The sequence below is a fragment of the Rhinoraja longicauda genome, chromosome 11 (assembly GCF_053455715.1).
Source record: "Rhinoraja longicauda isolate Sanriku21f chromosome 11, sRhiLon1.1, whole genome shotgun sequence".
Classification (NCBI taxonomy): Eukaryota; Metazoa; Chordata; class Chondrichthyes; order Rajiformes; family Arhynchobatidae; genus Rhinoraja; species Rhinoraja longicauda.
In genome coordinates this window covers 39814912-39830149 of record NC_135963.1, presented here as the reverse complement: position 1 = coordinate 39830149, position 15238 = coordinate 39814912, and the positions used below count along the sequence as shown (strand labels likewise).

At 39.7% G+C, this 15238-nt stretch overlaps 1 protein-coding gene across 1 annotated transcript in view; it reads right to left on the bottom strand.

Moving 5' to 3' along the window:
• Nucleotides 1-15238, bottom strand: part of imp3 (IMP U3 small nucleolar ribonucleoprotein 3) — a 140990-nt gene that overhangs the window by 88905 nt on the left and 36847 nt on the right. The window contains exon 3 of the mRNA XM_078408006.1: nucleotides 686-760. Within this exon, the coding sequence (XP_078264132.1) occupies nucleotides 686-760 (75 nt within the window). The remainder of the gene's footprint in view (nucleotides 1-685; nucleotides 761-15238) is intronic.

The window sequence follows — 15238 nt, the reverse complement described above, 5'->3', positions numbered from 1 at the left end:
ATACAATGGCAACAACAAAACAAACAACTGGGCGAACTCAGTGGGTTGGGCAGCATCCATGGAGAAAATGGACAGGGAATGGTTCAGATTGGGTCATAGCTTCCAAACCGAGTCAAGTGTCAAATTTATTGTCTTCCAATTAAGAACCGTCCATGGCTTTTGGATGAGTCTGTCTAGGCTCAACACTACAGCCAAAGCGAGGCACTGATTACTTCTCAAATTAAAATAATGAATTAAATTGAAGCCTTTTTCATTCAATAAAAATGGAACAGCCACCTACACTGTTAAATAGTGCAACAGGGTTTGAAGTTACCTTCAGCACTCCAATAAATTGTTGAGTCCCTCTTTTCAATTGACTGGCCATTGTCACAGCTTTGGACAATGTTTCTAGGCCAAGTTAATTCAGCAACTAGTTTCTGGGAGCATGCCTAAGTCACACAATGTACAATATACAACATTTTATGTCATGTCGTTAATGAACAAAAAGGGAAGACAACATCAATTTTGAATATGAATTGATTCAAATATGAGCAGAGGAAGAAAAAACATCATGAATTCAGAAAAGCATCCAACAGTTAATGTGCAGGCGTTGCCTATCTTATCAATAGATGCAAGGCATTCTAATATATTTCTGTGAATAATTACTCCACCCTAGACTCTGCCAAAGCTCGTCACCGATTCATACCTGCAGAATGATGATGCTGACACTTTCTCACAGAGTTGTAGTCCCTGCTTGGTGGAGATCAGGCCCAATGAATATCTGGAAATAAAACATGAGGAAGTTCTGTTCAATAATTCCAATACATGAATAAAATTTTCGCACAGTCCCACTGAGAGAAAAATAGCTTATATTACTTGAAAACATTTACTTTTAAAATACGACTATTACAAATTAATCATGCTGCAAATCATTGCTCAGCCTGAACGTGTTATCCTGCCCACAACACCCATTGCCATGTTAGTTTGTTATATTCTGCATTAGCCTCATTTAGCAACAGCACTGAATATACTGGGACCCCAAAACTAAAAGACTGCTGATATACATTTCAATTCCTCTCATTGTTCTCAAAAGTAATATTTTTCAGGATGCAAAACCCAGAGGAACTCACACTGTGTGATACCCAAGAAACTAAGCGTGTGGTGGTGGCCTTGCACTCTGGAATACAGGTTACATTTGGTCCAAGACTTTGGGAATCAAGACTTTTAGATCCAGTGTCAAGAAAAGATTTTACAGAGAATTGAAATCAATCACAAGCAGGACATGCCTAAAGCACAAAATTTCCCTGAATATTTTTAAAGCTCATTAAAAAACCTAAAGGCATTAAAGAAACTGGCAAAATGTCCAATTATAGGCAATCTGGCAGAGAGTAAGTTGGGATATATGAAAGGATGTGATGAGAGGGACAGTGTGGAAGAAAAGTAGATTAAAAAATGTAAACTATTAGAATAAGGACACCGTTGTCAAACATGGTCTTTATTTTCTGTTAGCAAATAGTGGTGGGCCTTCTCAAATCACAGCAGTCAAGGAGTTTGGTTGGGTGTTACAGAATTTTGACATAGGGTTATGCCCATGACAGTATTATGGGAAGCAATTGTGCTCATTGCAACAATAGTTTTGGATGCTGCAGCCAATGAACCCAGTGGAGTTGCTCTGGAGTGTCCAATACAGGGCAGGGGACAATGTAACATTACACAAGATCATGAGATGAGCAGAATTAGGCTATTCAGCCCATTGAGTTTACTCCACTATTTAATCATGGGTGATCTATTTTTCCCTCTCAACCCTGTTCTCCTGCCTTCTCCCCGTAACCTTTGACGCTCTTATAAATCAAGAACTAATCAATCTCTACTTAAAAAATACATTTGGCCTCCACAGCCATCTGTGGCACTGAATTCCACAGATTCACCACCTTCTGACCAAAGGGATTCCTCCTCATCTCCATTCTGAAGGAACATCCTTTCATTCGGAGGCTATCTGGTACTCTCCCATTACTGGAAAAATCCTTTCCACATCCACTCAATCCAGGTCTTTCCTTATTCATAATTGCATCATTCTCCATCACATACATATCTTGTCACTTTTTCTAGACTTTGGCCAAATCTTAATATCAAAGATTAATAGACAATATTTTAAACATAGTGTGTCAGCTGTACACCAATTTTGAAACATTAATTTTGACATGTCACTAATGTAATAGCCAACAATAAAAATACAATTCTTTCAATTTAATAAAATTGTAGTGGCCCAAAATTATACCTTTTCAAATGCATCCAACAGGTTTCATTTAATTGAACAGAGGCATAAATAACTTAATTCTCAAAGAAAAGGATTTGATGTTGAAGAAAGTGTCTTTCTCCCTGCCACAAAGTTTAAACATGAATAAGAGTATTATAAAGCAAATTCGCATTTACAGAACACTGTTCATGCTCTCAATCTGTCCCAAAGCACTTGATAACAAAGCTAATATGGTAAGTGTAGCAGCTCACAGAAAAAAGGTTGGTTTATGAGCAGTGAAGTCTCATAAACAGCAAATTAATGGCCAGATCCTCTGGTTTTGGCAGTACTGGAAGTGGCAAAAAAAACTGCCTCAGTTGCAAGATTAATTCTAGCTCCTCTTAAATCGTGCCATTTGTTGATCTTCCTCAAGAAACCCTCTGGCAAGAGCTCTTGAATATGTTGAGCAAAACAAAAGTGCTGGAGGAACACAGCAGGTCAGACAGCATCTGTGCCGGGAAACGGACGGACGACATTTCGGCTTGGAACCCTTCTTCCACCTGATTGTAGTGAAGGGGGGGGGGGGGGGGCGTAGAAAGATGGAAAAGAGAGATATTGGGAGGCACAAACCTGGCAAGTGATAGGTGGATATTGGTACGTTGGAGGTAGGAGCAGGGAAGTGATTGGCAGATGGGTGGGGCGAGTGACAAAGACTAGAGGTGAAATTGAGACAAAAGGCTGTCAGCAAGGACAGAAGTAGAAGAGTGAATCGCGAATTGGGGGGGATGGGAAGAAGTGGTTAAAAAAGGGAAATTGGGGACGGGGATGTGAGATAAGCGGAGGAGCAGGATAAAGGAACAGAGTGATGGGATGGTTTGAGAAAGGTGTGCACAAGGAAGGGTGGTCAAACGTTTTGGCTTCCACTTGGAGAATTCAATGTTCACGCCATTGGGTTGCAAGCTATTCAAGCAGAGTACAAGGTGCTGTTCTTCCAATCTACATGTGGCCTCTCTCAGGAATGAAGGAGGCCCAAGATTCCTATGGTCACTATGGAAATGGGAAAAGGTTAAAACCACAGCCGGGAGACTCAGGGGGTCTTGGCAGACTGTTTACGCCGAAACTGTCGACCTGTCTAAAGTTGATCTCACTGATGTGAAGGACATAATCAGGAGTACCAAATGCAATTGATGAGATTGGAAGGGACTCAAGTGAATCTCCGTCTTGCGTGGAAGGGTTGTCGTAATCCCTGGATGGAAGTGAAAGGAGGTGTAGGGACAGGTGTTACATCTTTTGATGAATGAGGACAACCAAGCTGCCATAGGGTGGAAAGCTTCATCTTGGGATCAGACAGAGCAACTGAGAGAATGGATGGTAATAATTAATATGGTATCTGACTGACAGAGGGAGATTCCATCTCCACAAAATGTAATTTTAGCAAACCAGGAATTGAAATTAAATCAATGTATTTAGTGACCAATCTAGGATCCATGACAAGGAACTGCAAATGTAATCTCTGGTTTATTATCAGATCTTTCCACTGATAAATGACACCCAAATTTACTTTGAATTTCATCTTGAAATGTCCCAAACAAAGAAACATAACGGAAGCAACCTTTCAAGATACATCATTACAGCTTTATTTTTTCCTTGTCCTGTCTCTTCCTATGATAGCCTCATCTCTTCCAGCATCTTCAGCCACTGCTATGTTTTCTGGCCAAAAACTCTCCCTTTTAATTTTCCAAGGGACTATTTCCCTGCCTTTCTATGGAGAGGTATTGAAAACAAGAGGCCATAGGCTTATGGTGAGGAGGAGTTTTCACTTAGGAGTTCACCAAGAATTTATTCACATTTGAAAAACTGTATTAGAAATATTTTATGGAACAACAACACGATAAATTGGATCAGAACAATTTTGTTGGGTTGTCTGCTCCCCATGCAGAATACGAGGTGTTGTTTCTCCAATTTGCATATAGCCTCACTCTGGCAGTGGAGGAGGCCCAGGACTGAAAGGATGATATGGAAATGGGAAGGGGAGTTAATATGGTTGGCAACCAGGAGATTCAGCAGGTCTTGGCAGACTGAGCGCAATTGCTTGGCAAAACGGTCACCTAATCTGGGCTTGGTCTCGCCGATGTAAAGGAGACCATATCGGGAGCACCGAATGCAGTAGATGAAATTAGAGGAGGTGCATGTGAACTTCTCTCACCTGGAAGATGTTCACCTGAACATTAAATTCGCCAATTTTAGGTAACCAACCAATAATAGCCCTTTCCTCTGCCCCATCACTTACTACCTATATCCCTTCTTCTGGCTTCACATTTTGTGCGTCTTCTCCCCTTAACTCATAGTCTTTTGTCTTCTTCCCATCTCTGGCCTTTGTACACCCATCTGCCAATCACACTCCCTCACCTGCACCCAACTATCACTTGCCAGGTTTTGCCCTGCCCCAGCTCTCTTCCAGCTTTCTCCCCCTACTTCAATCAGCCTGAAGGGTCATGAATGAAACATCGCCTATCCATGTTCTCCAGAGATGCCACCTGACCAGCTGAGTTACTCCAGTACTTTGTGTCTTTCTTTCACACAATAAATTAGCTGCTGTTCTTAAACATTTATTGTTTAAGTGCAACTTTAATATCAAAACATTAGTTAGCAAAACTTCATACAAATTATTACAAAAACAGCCATTTACATACAAAAGTCCCAAACCAAAAACAGTTTCCCTTCTTCCTACACACTTCATCGCTTGCCAAGCTGTGTTTACTATTCTACCTTAATCCCCATTTTCAATATGAAGTGGTTTTAAGTAGTAGTTGATGCATACCATGTGTCATTTAAATGTTTCAGTTTAGCATGATAAAAACATTTTTCTTGTCATCTTTCCCTCTTGACATGACTTAACATGCATGCTACCTGGATTTTCAGGTGCATGGGAAATAAATTTGAAAAAACTCAAGATGGAAATGTAATCTGCTACATCTGCAGACAATGCATTAAGTGACATACTAAAACACCTTAAATTGCATCAGATGTAATTCAAGTTCCAAAAAAAATAATTTGACAATTGCATCAACCACTCCCATGATAAATAAAGGAATATACCTCATTAAAAATTGTCATTTAAGTTCACCTTCTGGTATCCCAAATTTAGAAACCAAAACCAGATTTTTATTTAACTTTTTACTCCTCCCTTTTAATTTTTCCAAAAACATGAATGTCTCTGAAGAAATTTCATTTTTTCACAGAATTACAGTTCCCACTCTTCAAATTTATTATCGTACAAATGTTCAGTGCCACAACTTCAATTAAAAGAAATAAATGCATATAGAAAATGCAAAATATAGCAGTATTTCTCAATATCCCCTTTCCTTTACACCAAAGCAAATTGCACGAGTAAGGATCTAGGTTTAGAGTGATTTTTTGTTGTTGTTATAGTTCACATTAGCTTATGTATGAATTGTAACAAAAATTCAAGATCAATGAGTCAGTATGCCAGTTTCCAAGTTATCAAATTAAGGTTTGCAAGAGAAAGAGGGGGTGCAAGCTTCAAACAGGGAAGAGTAATCTGTTCCACAAGGCCATGCAATCAGAAAATTGATGTCAGAGGAACAAAGTATGCTAAATTTGGCGAGCAGGTTTGACAGTTATCACCTTGAGAGACTGTGTCTGCTATTAAAGGAACACCACAATTTCTCATAAACATATTACATATAACTAATACTATGTTATCTTATGGACCAAATAAAATGGTTTCAACACATCCTTCCAAACTACCCTCTATAAAACTAAGCGTTTTAATTTACAAGGGCCATTCTATCCTAGATCTCACACTCCATTTCTGAAAGACAAAATTTACATTAGCCGCCACCAACACTCCAGGACAGCCCAATATTTGTGCAATTTATGATTATTATTGGTCAATAAGCCAGTCCAACACACTGTAACTTCCTCAATTCCAAGTAGCCAAATGACGGACGATGACAGACAATGATAGGCAATGAAAGCAGCCCACTGGCATGCTATTATTATGTGAAAAACTAATGGGAAAAAGCATGAACAGTCACTAGTAAAAGCAAAAGGCGACCAACTCACTTTATTTACCCATTCAAAAAGACCTGACACACTTATTCCACTAAGCACATCATCACACCACTGCTCAATGAATTCAAAGTTTCTCTCCACTTTTCTTCCTGGGGGGATCAGTTTTGTATGCTCATCACTTTAGTGGACAATTTTACATCAGACTACATTTTTTTAAAGAAAGACAACCGTGCAACTACAAGGCAAATTTGCTTTTATTGGAATTCAAGTCAGAGATCTGTCAAAGATAGGGTAGACCATCCACCCAAACTGTTAACACTGCTTGTCCCCACAGATGCTGCTAAACTCAAGTCAACTTAGGGCAGCACGGTGGCACAGCAGTAGAGTTGATGCCTTACAGAGACCCGGGTTCAATCTGTACGGATTTTGTACGTTCTCCCCATAACCATGTGAGTTTCCCCGGGTGCTCCAGTTTCATCCCATACTCCAAAGACGGACAGGTTTGTAGGCTATTTAGCTTTGGTAAAATTTGTAAATTGTCCCTAATGTGTAGGATAGTGCTAGTGTACGAGGATCGCTGATCAAGGCGGACTCGGTGGGCCAATGGGCCCATTTCTGCACTGTATCTCTAAACTAAACTACAACGTACTTAATAGCTCTTCCTGGTTTTGTTTTTAGCAACAACAATGTTTTTGATTTTTTTGTTCAAGACTTTCTCCTCGCTCTATTTAGTTTTGTCAGCGGGATTTGTACCAAATGTACTTTTTTAATGCACAGAATTTCGAAAAAATGGACTTTCCTATGGATATCCTACCATTCAGAGTAGTTGGCAAGCCACAAATGTTGGCTCGACTATAAAGCCAGTTCCGACTGGCACGTCATTACAAATGAGGGTACGGGCAAACTCCATGCAAATACTGGAAGACTGGACCTAGTATTTTGCAGCTAACTCTTTTTGGCACAGTCGTGATAGTCGGTCCATTGATTCTCATACAGGCATCCGTTGGTATTATTTGGAAGAAAGATAATTGGCATGTCAGACAGAGTAGGATAGTAGCCCTGTTGGAGTTCAACCCACCATGTTTCTCTCAATTTCTCTTTTGGGGCAAAAAATGTAGCATTTCTATGGAAGAATTAGAAGATTTGCAATGTCTGCATTTCTACTAGAGCTAAAGGAACTGTGCAATATTTGACCGGGACAAAATATACAAATAAAACATCTAAACTTCCATTCTCAGTGTTAAGAGTAACTGTGAACTCAAAAATTCGTCAAAAAAACAGAATTATTCTATTCAAGTTAAGTAAACCGCTTCTTAAATTTCTCAGAATTTAAAGTTCAAATCTCTTTTCACGTCTAAATTTTTCTCAAAAATACAAATGGCAGTTTGAACTTAAATATAATATATGCCAATAATTACTTGTCGTAACATTTTCAATTGATATTTTGCTTTAATGAAAAAATGACATCCCATGTTTTTCACGAGAAGATTGCCCTAAACAAGATGTGTTGTCTGAAGAAGGGTCTCGACCCGAAACGTCACCCATTCCTTCTCTCCCGAGATGCTGCCTGACCTGCTGAGTTACTCCAGCATTTTGTGAATAAAAAGATGTGTTGTCATCCAGACATATCAGGAAAGATGCTCAGCGAGGGATATTTTAAGAAAATTAGAGAGAGCTCTTGTTTTAGGGAATTTCTGAGCTTAGGCCATCACAACTTCGTACAATGGTGCAGCAATTAAATGATATTCGAAATTCTCTGCCTCAGAAGGCAGTGTAGGTCAATTCTCTGAGTGCATTCAAGAAACTGCTGGATAGAGCTCTTAAGGATAGCGGAGTCAGGGGGTATGGACAGAAGGCAGGAACGGGGTACTGATTGAGAATGATCAGCCGTGATCACATTGAATGGCGGTGTTGGCTCGAAGGGCCGAATGGCCTCCTCCTGCACCTATTGTCTATTGTCTATTGGAATGCTGGAATAAAAAGTGTGCAGATAACTCAATTTTAAATTCAAGTTGTTAACCAGAAGAATATGTCATCAACATAAAAACATTAAGCAGACAGGATTCAGGCTCTGTTTTGCTTGACCTCATTTCGAGGGAACGTGAGAAATCAAAGAAAACAAGCTTTAAAAATGTATTGAATAGTAAAGACTGAAGGGAAACACAATGAATGTAGTTTGATGGGCCAAGGTGAAGTGGAGATGAAAATAGGCAGTGCTGCTGCTTTCAACATATTAATTGTGAACACAGAGTTATGAACAGAATGGACTGTTTCAATGTTGCTCATGTTGATGGTTGGGGAATGTTGTTTATCACAGGGTCTTTAAGTAATAGTTTCTGGTCTTCCAAATATTTAGTTAGAAGAAATATTAGTTTTTGTACTTCAAAGGGTACAGCAATATATAGAGAGGGGGAGACATCAAGAAATGGGACAATTAATTCAAAAAGGAACAGAAGGCATGGTGAAGAATACAATTGCTGAGGATCAGATATGGACTTAGTGAAGTTATTCTTATAAAAATTGTGATCCCTGGGTTGACAGTAGAGAACAAGGATTTTAAAGGAATACTAGATCAAGTGGACCCGTTGGGCCCAAACCTCTCCTGCATTGGTCTAGCCCTCTCCCCCCTCAACCCCCTTATCCTCCCCCTTCCCTCCCACACCCCCCTCCCTCCTCCCCTAGGAGATAGATTTAAACTTTAAAATGTAAATAACTAAAAATATAACCGATTTCAATGAAACTTCTGCCATTAGCACCAAAGGACGACGGTGAGTAAGGTGGGCCTAAAATTGTCGCACTATTGTGTACTGTTTTGGCTGTAGTTCAGAAACAAACAAACAAAAGTTTTAGTACACAGATAAAAGGACAAGAACAAGCCAAGAAACGAAATGGATAAGAAAATGCCAAATAAGAAAGTGGTCAAACCAAGGTGCAATTTGGTGACAATGTCACAACAGCAGACTGGGTGTGGTGAGTGATAGAATGTATTGTCAGGGGAGGCAGCCTTTAAGGGAAAGGCGACATTAGCTATTTGAGTAGGTTATGTGAAAGCCAATGACTGCTTATGGAATTAAGTGCAGTGAACATACTTATTATGACAAAGGAGGTGAGCATTCAGCTCAATTCTCTCTCTCTCTATTTACCCACACTGGTGGCAATTTAGAGTAGCCAATTAATCTACAGCACTTTCAGCAGGCAACTGGAACGTCTACAGGAAACCACAATCACAGGGACAGCAACGAGGATCAACATCGGAACGGGGTCACTGGAAGTGATGCACTAACTGCTGCACCACCATACCACCTGAAAGACAATGGTATAAGCTGATAAACCGAAAGCCCACAGGATGAGGTGAACTAGGTGGGAAGGTTGGTTAAGCTCATTTCCTTCCTTCATGTAATTCTGACTATGCAATTTCCTAGACATTAAATATTCATCTCATCACAAAGTGGTTTACTTAACAGTTGTCTCCACCTGTTAAAATTTTAACAAGAATGAAAATTTTGAATTGTGAATGAGATTTTCGGGTCTGTATTAAAACATGAACAGGAAGCATAGAGTTACTCCAGCAGTTTTGCTGCTGTTGATAGACTCATAGCCAACTTTCCTTTCAATTTCTCCATCTCTTCTTAGTTTAATATTTTGTATTAACTAGACAATGCTAAAATTGCAATGTTAAAAAATATCTCATCAACATATGAATAAATAGTACGAGGCACTAGAAACTGCACTAGAAACTGCAGATGCTGGAATTTTGAGCAAAACAAAGTCCTGGAGTAATTCAGAAGGTCAAGCAGCATCTGTGAGAGATGGACAAAAAATGCTGGAGTAACACAGCTGTTAAGGCAGCATCTCTGGAGAAAAGGAATAGGTGACGTTTCGGGTTGAGACCCTTCGTCTGAAGAAGGGTCTCTACCCGAAACGTCACCTATCCCTTTTCCCCAGAGATGCTGCCTGACCCACTGAGTTACTCCAGCATTTTGTGTCTATCTTCGGTGTAAACCAGCATCTGCAGTTCCTTCTTACAGCATCTGCGAGAATGGATAGATCATTTCAGGTCAGGACCCTTCTGCAGACTGACTACTGACTGGAGTCGGGGAAAGACAGCTGGAAAAAAGGTTGGTGTGGGATTAAACCTGGCAAGTCATAAGTGGATATAGGCGAAGTGTGGAGGGAGGGCTGTCACTGAATAAATTTAAGATGGAAATAGATACATTTCTGAGCAAAAAATATATTAACATATATATGTTTGATATTTTATTTTTTTTAAGTAATATGGGGAGCAAGTAGGGTTACGGTTTTGAGAAAGAGGATCATCCATCATCAAGTTGCATGATAGATTACTTCAAAATGGTCAACTGGTCTCCTGCTACTTTTTGTGTTTCTCTATTTTGTTCTAAATTGGCAATTTATGTTAATTTGCCTTGTTCAGCAGAAGCAGCCTTGGGCATAATTAGTTCGTCCTTCCAAACTGAAGGGAAAAGAAATACTTGAACGAACCCTGTTCTGAATTGCAGTCCCATCTTCCTCTTCCTTAAATGTGCATGTATACATTTGGATCACATGAGGGCAGTGTCAAACCTCCAGTAAAATTGCCAGAATCAAGAATCAAAGTGCAATTTCACACATGAGGCAAGACCACCAAGCAATTTGAGCAGCTGGCAGCCATAAACAGTATGCTGGTATAAATTAACACCCTGAAGAGTTACTGGAAGAGTGGGGTGATGAAAAATGGGGAGTAAAATCCATTATCGAGGTTTTATAATGGCAGTGGATAAAACAAGCTACTGGCACTGAGTCATTTGAAGTCAAGTGATTTTCACTCTTCTAATCATTTGTTTAGTGGAGGACAAAAAAGTGTCATGGTTAATTTGCAGTCTGTGCAGAGTTAAGCTTGTGGAGCAGTAATACAATATGATTAACTTCAGTGTCTAATGTGAGTGCTGGTGAATAGGGGAGATAAATCATGAAAGAACTGACTTCCTGATAATTGTACAGCAATTCAAAGTACATACAAACAAACAAACGGATAATTAAATAATTTATCCAAACATCAACGCTCCAAAACCACATTTGGGCAATTCATTGAATGTGGGCAAGTACCAAGGTCCATCGACAAGGTTGAAAGAGTACCTTTGGGAATGCACACAGTTAAAATGAGTATGGAACAATAGCTTATTGTGGTTTAAGTGATCCAGCTAACAACTTAACTGTAGTTTAATTTAAGAAACATAACAAATTATGTACTTTGGGAGTTCCAAGTCTCACTATTTTTATCTCTTGGATATTTCCAAGTCTAAGTGCAAAATAAAAACTTTTTCTTGGAGGAATAATTAAATAGGCATGGCAAGTTTTTAAATAATGTGAAAATTGGTTACAACGCCATTATTGGACACCCAGATGACTCATACAAACTGCACACAGTGGTAACCCAAAATAAAAATAGAAAATGATAAAAAAATTGAGTTTGTAGGTTGAGAAACCGGACAACGTTTCACATTCTCATCAAAACTGGGAAGGAGATGCAGGAAGATGGGAGAGATGTGAAGTAAAAACAAGGCTAGCATGGGGTTAAGCTGTAAATAAGGTTATCTAGTCATTGAGCGAATAGAAGCAGGTAGAGTGAGAACATCAACAAAAGAATGTGCAAGTAGCAAACTGGAGAATAGGAAGGCATACTTGGCAGATTAAGTTACTCAATTCCTTTGCTTCCAATGGGAATAAGAGGGAAGCAACAAACATACTGAACCAATATTGCAGATGGACATCTGATATAGACAGAAAACAATTTATTTGCAATGGTAGAAATCAGTATTAAGTGCAGACAGCTGCAACTTGCCCAAACTGAAGACAGACTGTTCCTTAAGTTTATAATGGCCTTTGTTGTTGCAGAACAGTAGGGCACACACCAATAGGTCAGAGTGAGTTAGATGGAAAATATAAGAGACAGGCAAACGGAAGCTGTGGACAGAACAAAGGTGTTCTCCAAAGCAATCACCCATTCTGCATTGATTTTTAAGATGCTTATCCTTATTTTTTTAATATTCTAAAGCATCAAACTATTCTCCGGGAATCCTTAGGCTCAACTTATTCACACCTAGAGATAGATACATCAACACAATCCTTGACAGTTACCAATGTTACACTATATATAAACTCCAAAACATCCTGATACTACAATCACACTAATTTCACTTGTACGTCACCTGCCTCTGGCTCTCATTCACAAAAGCATCCTTTGAAGTGTTGTTCCCACAGTCTCTCTCAGAAATACTCCAGCTTTATACTGCTACCAAACATTTAGCAGCCATCAGAATTGTGCGCATTTGTCATCATTTTGCCCACTACTGTGTCCATTCAATTTGCCAGAACAGAAGCCTCACTGATTACTTCTAGGTTTAATTGTCATTTTCTTTATGTTTAAGAATGAATTTGCACATTTCTTTTAAGAGGAACAGCAAAGGTATATCATCACTGTTAAGCAATCATCTCTTATCATATATCACAGGAGTGTCACAGTGGCCTCTCAGCACCAGGCATCCAGGTTCAATCCTGACCTCAGGTGCCGTCTGTGTGGAGTTTGCGCTGTTTCCCTTCCCACCCAAACCAACCCCTCCCCAGGTACCTTCCCCTGCAACTGCAGGAGATGTAACACCTGTTCCTATACCTCCACCCTTGACTTTGTCCAGCAACCCTGACAGTCCTTTCAGGTTAGGCAGAGGTTCACTTGCACCTCCTTCAGCCTCATGCACTGTATCTCTTGTTACATTGGCGAGACAAAACGTGTACTGGGCGATTGTTTTGCTGAACACCTTTGCTCAGCCGCCTGGGCCTACGTGATCTCCTAGTTGCTACTTTAACTCCCCTTCCCATTCTGACGTTCCTGTCCAGGGCCTCCTCCATTGCCAGAGTGAGGCCAAATGTAAATTGGAGGAACAGTACCTCATTATTTTGTTTAGGCAGCTTCCAGCCCAGTAGTATGAATATTGATTTCTCTAACTTCAAATAACCTTTGCATCGCCTCTCGCTCGGTCCCTTCCCCACTCCTGTCAGTGTACTAGTTTTACTGTCATCCTGGTGAGTTTCATTGTCTGTATTTTCACCTTGCCCAAAGCTAACAATGGACAGTTTCCTTTAACATTGTTACTTTTTTGGAAGGTAGACACAAAATTCTGGAGTAACTCAGCGGATCAGGCAGCATCTCTGGAGAGAAGGAATGGGTGACGTTTCGGGTCGAGACCCTTCTTCAGATATCTTTCATATATTTATTCTATATCTCTCTATATCACCGTCTACATCTCTCGTTTCCCTTTCTCTGACTCTCAGCCTGAAGAAGAGTCTTGAGCCGAAATGTCACCGATTCCTTTTTTCCAGAGATGCTGTTTGACCCGTTGAGTTACTCCAGCTTTTTGTGAATATCTCCCTGTGATCATGTGCATTTTCCCCGGGTGCTCTGGTTTCCTCCCACACTCCAAAGACATACAAGTTTGTAGGTTGATTGGTTTCTGTAAATTGTCCCTAGTGTATAGGATTGTGCTAGTGTACGGAGTTATTGCTGGTTGGTGCAGACTCAGTGGGTCGAAGGGCGTGTTTCCACATTGTATTTCTAAAGACCTCCAGGGTGTTCCAGTTTCATCCCAGATCCAAAAGGCATGCGTGTTTTTAGGTTAACTGGACTCTGGAGATAGTGAATGAGCAAGTCAGATAACACAAAACTATTGTAAACACGTGATTGATCATCGGTGTGGATCCAGTGGGCTAAAGAGTCCATTTCCATACAGTCTTTCGAAAGTAAGCATACTGGGCAGCACAGTGGCACAGCGATTGAGTTGCTGCCTTACCATGCCAGCGACCCAGGTTTGATCCTGACTACAGTGCTGTCTGTATGGAGGTTGTACGTTCACCCTGTGACGCCGTGAATTTTCTCCAGATGCTCCAGATTCCTCCCACACTCCAAAGAAGTGCAATTAATTAATTAGCTGTAAAATTAATTAGCTTCTGTGGATTGTAAATTGTCCCTAATGTGTAGGATTGCACTTGTGTATGGGTGATTGATGGTCGGTGCTGACTCGATGGGCCAAAGGGCACATTTCCATGCTGTATCTCTAGTCTAAAGTCCGATTCCAAAATCTGGCCCTTTTCTCTTCTGACATGTTTGTTATTTTGTGCAAATCTTTCGAAATCCTCCTCTGTCGCCAGAACTTTCTTCCTGCTCCTAACAATGTATTCCTTGTGCAGCTCCATAGATTTCACCAATTTTCTGTCATTTTCAATATTCATCAATCTTGCACACCATTTCAGAATTTTTTATATTACAAGCAAGGTGTAAATATTTAAGTTTACTACAACAAAATATTGTTCTGTTTCTTAATTCTGACACTTTAAATTTATTACATTGTGAAAATTAATTTTCCCTCCCCTCCCTAAACTACTTAAAAATAGATGAAATATTAGAATATATTCTGTACCATTATTACCTTCACTGTTATCTCTATTCCTCATTATTCTCTGTGGAGAGTCTCTTAATAATAAATTTAAATCCTGGTACTTCTACAAAGATTTTACACAAAATGAAATTGTAATGTCAAAGCACTAATTCGCCATGCTTCAGTAATGCGGCATTAATCTAGGGGAGGCGAAACATAGATGGATAAATCTGTGTACATCTGCATCGTGGTGGTTGTACATCAGGAACCGAACCGAATTTCGTGTTTTATGCATCGATTTTTACAAGCAGGATAACTTAGATTAAAAATGACACAAAGTGTTAGAGTAACTCCGCAGGTCAGGCGGCATCTCTGGAGAACATGAAAAGGTAATGTTTCAGGTCGGGACCTTTCTTCATACTGAACTAAATATTGCAATGCAAAATACAAAATATTGGCTTATGTACAACGGTCTTATGGAAATCAAACAATCTCGTGTTATAAGCTTCAACTTCAATGCATTGAAGATCCAAAGAGGTCCTGAATACAATACATTATG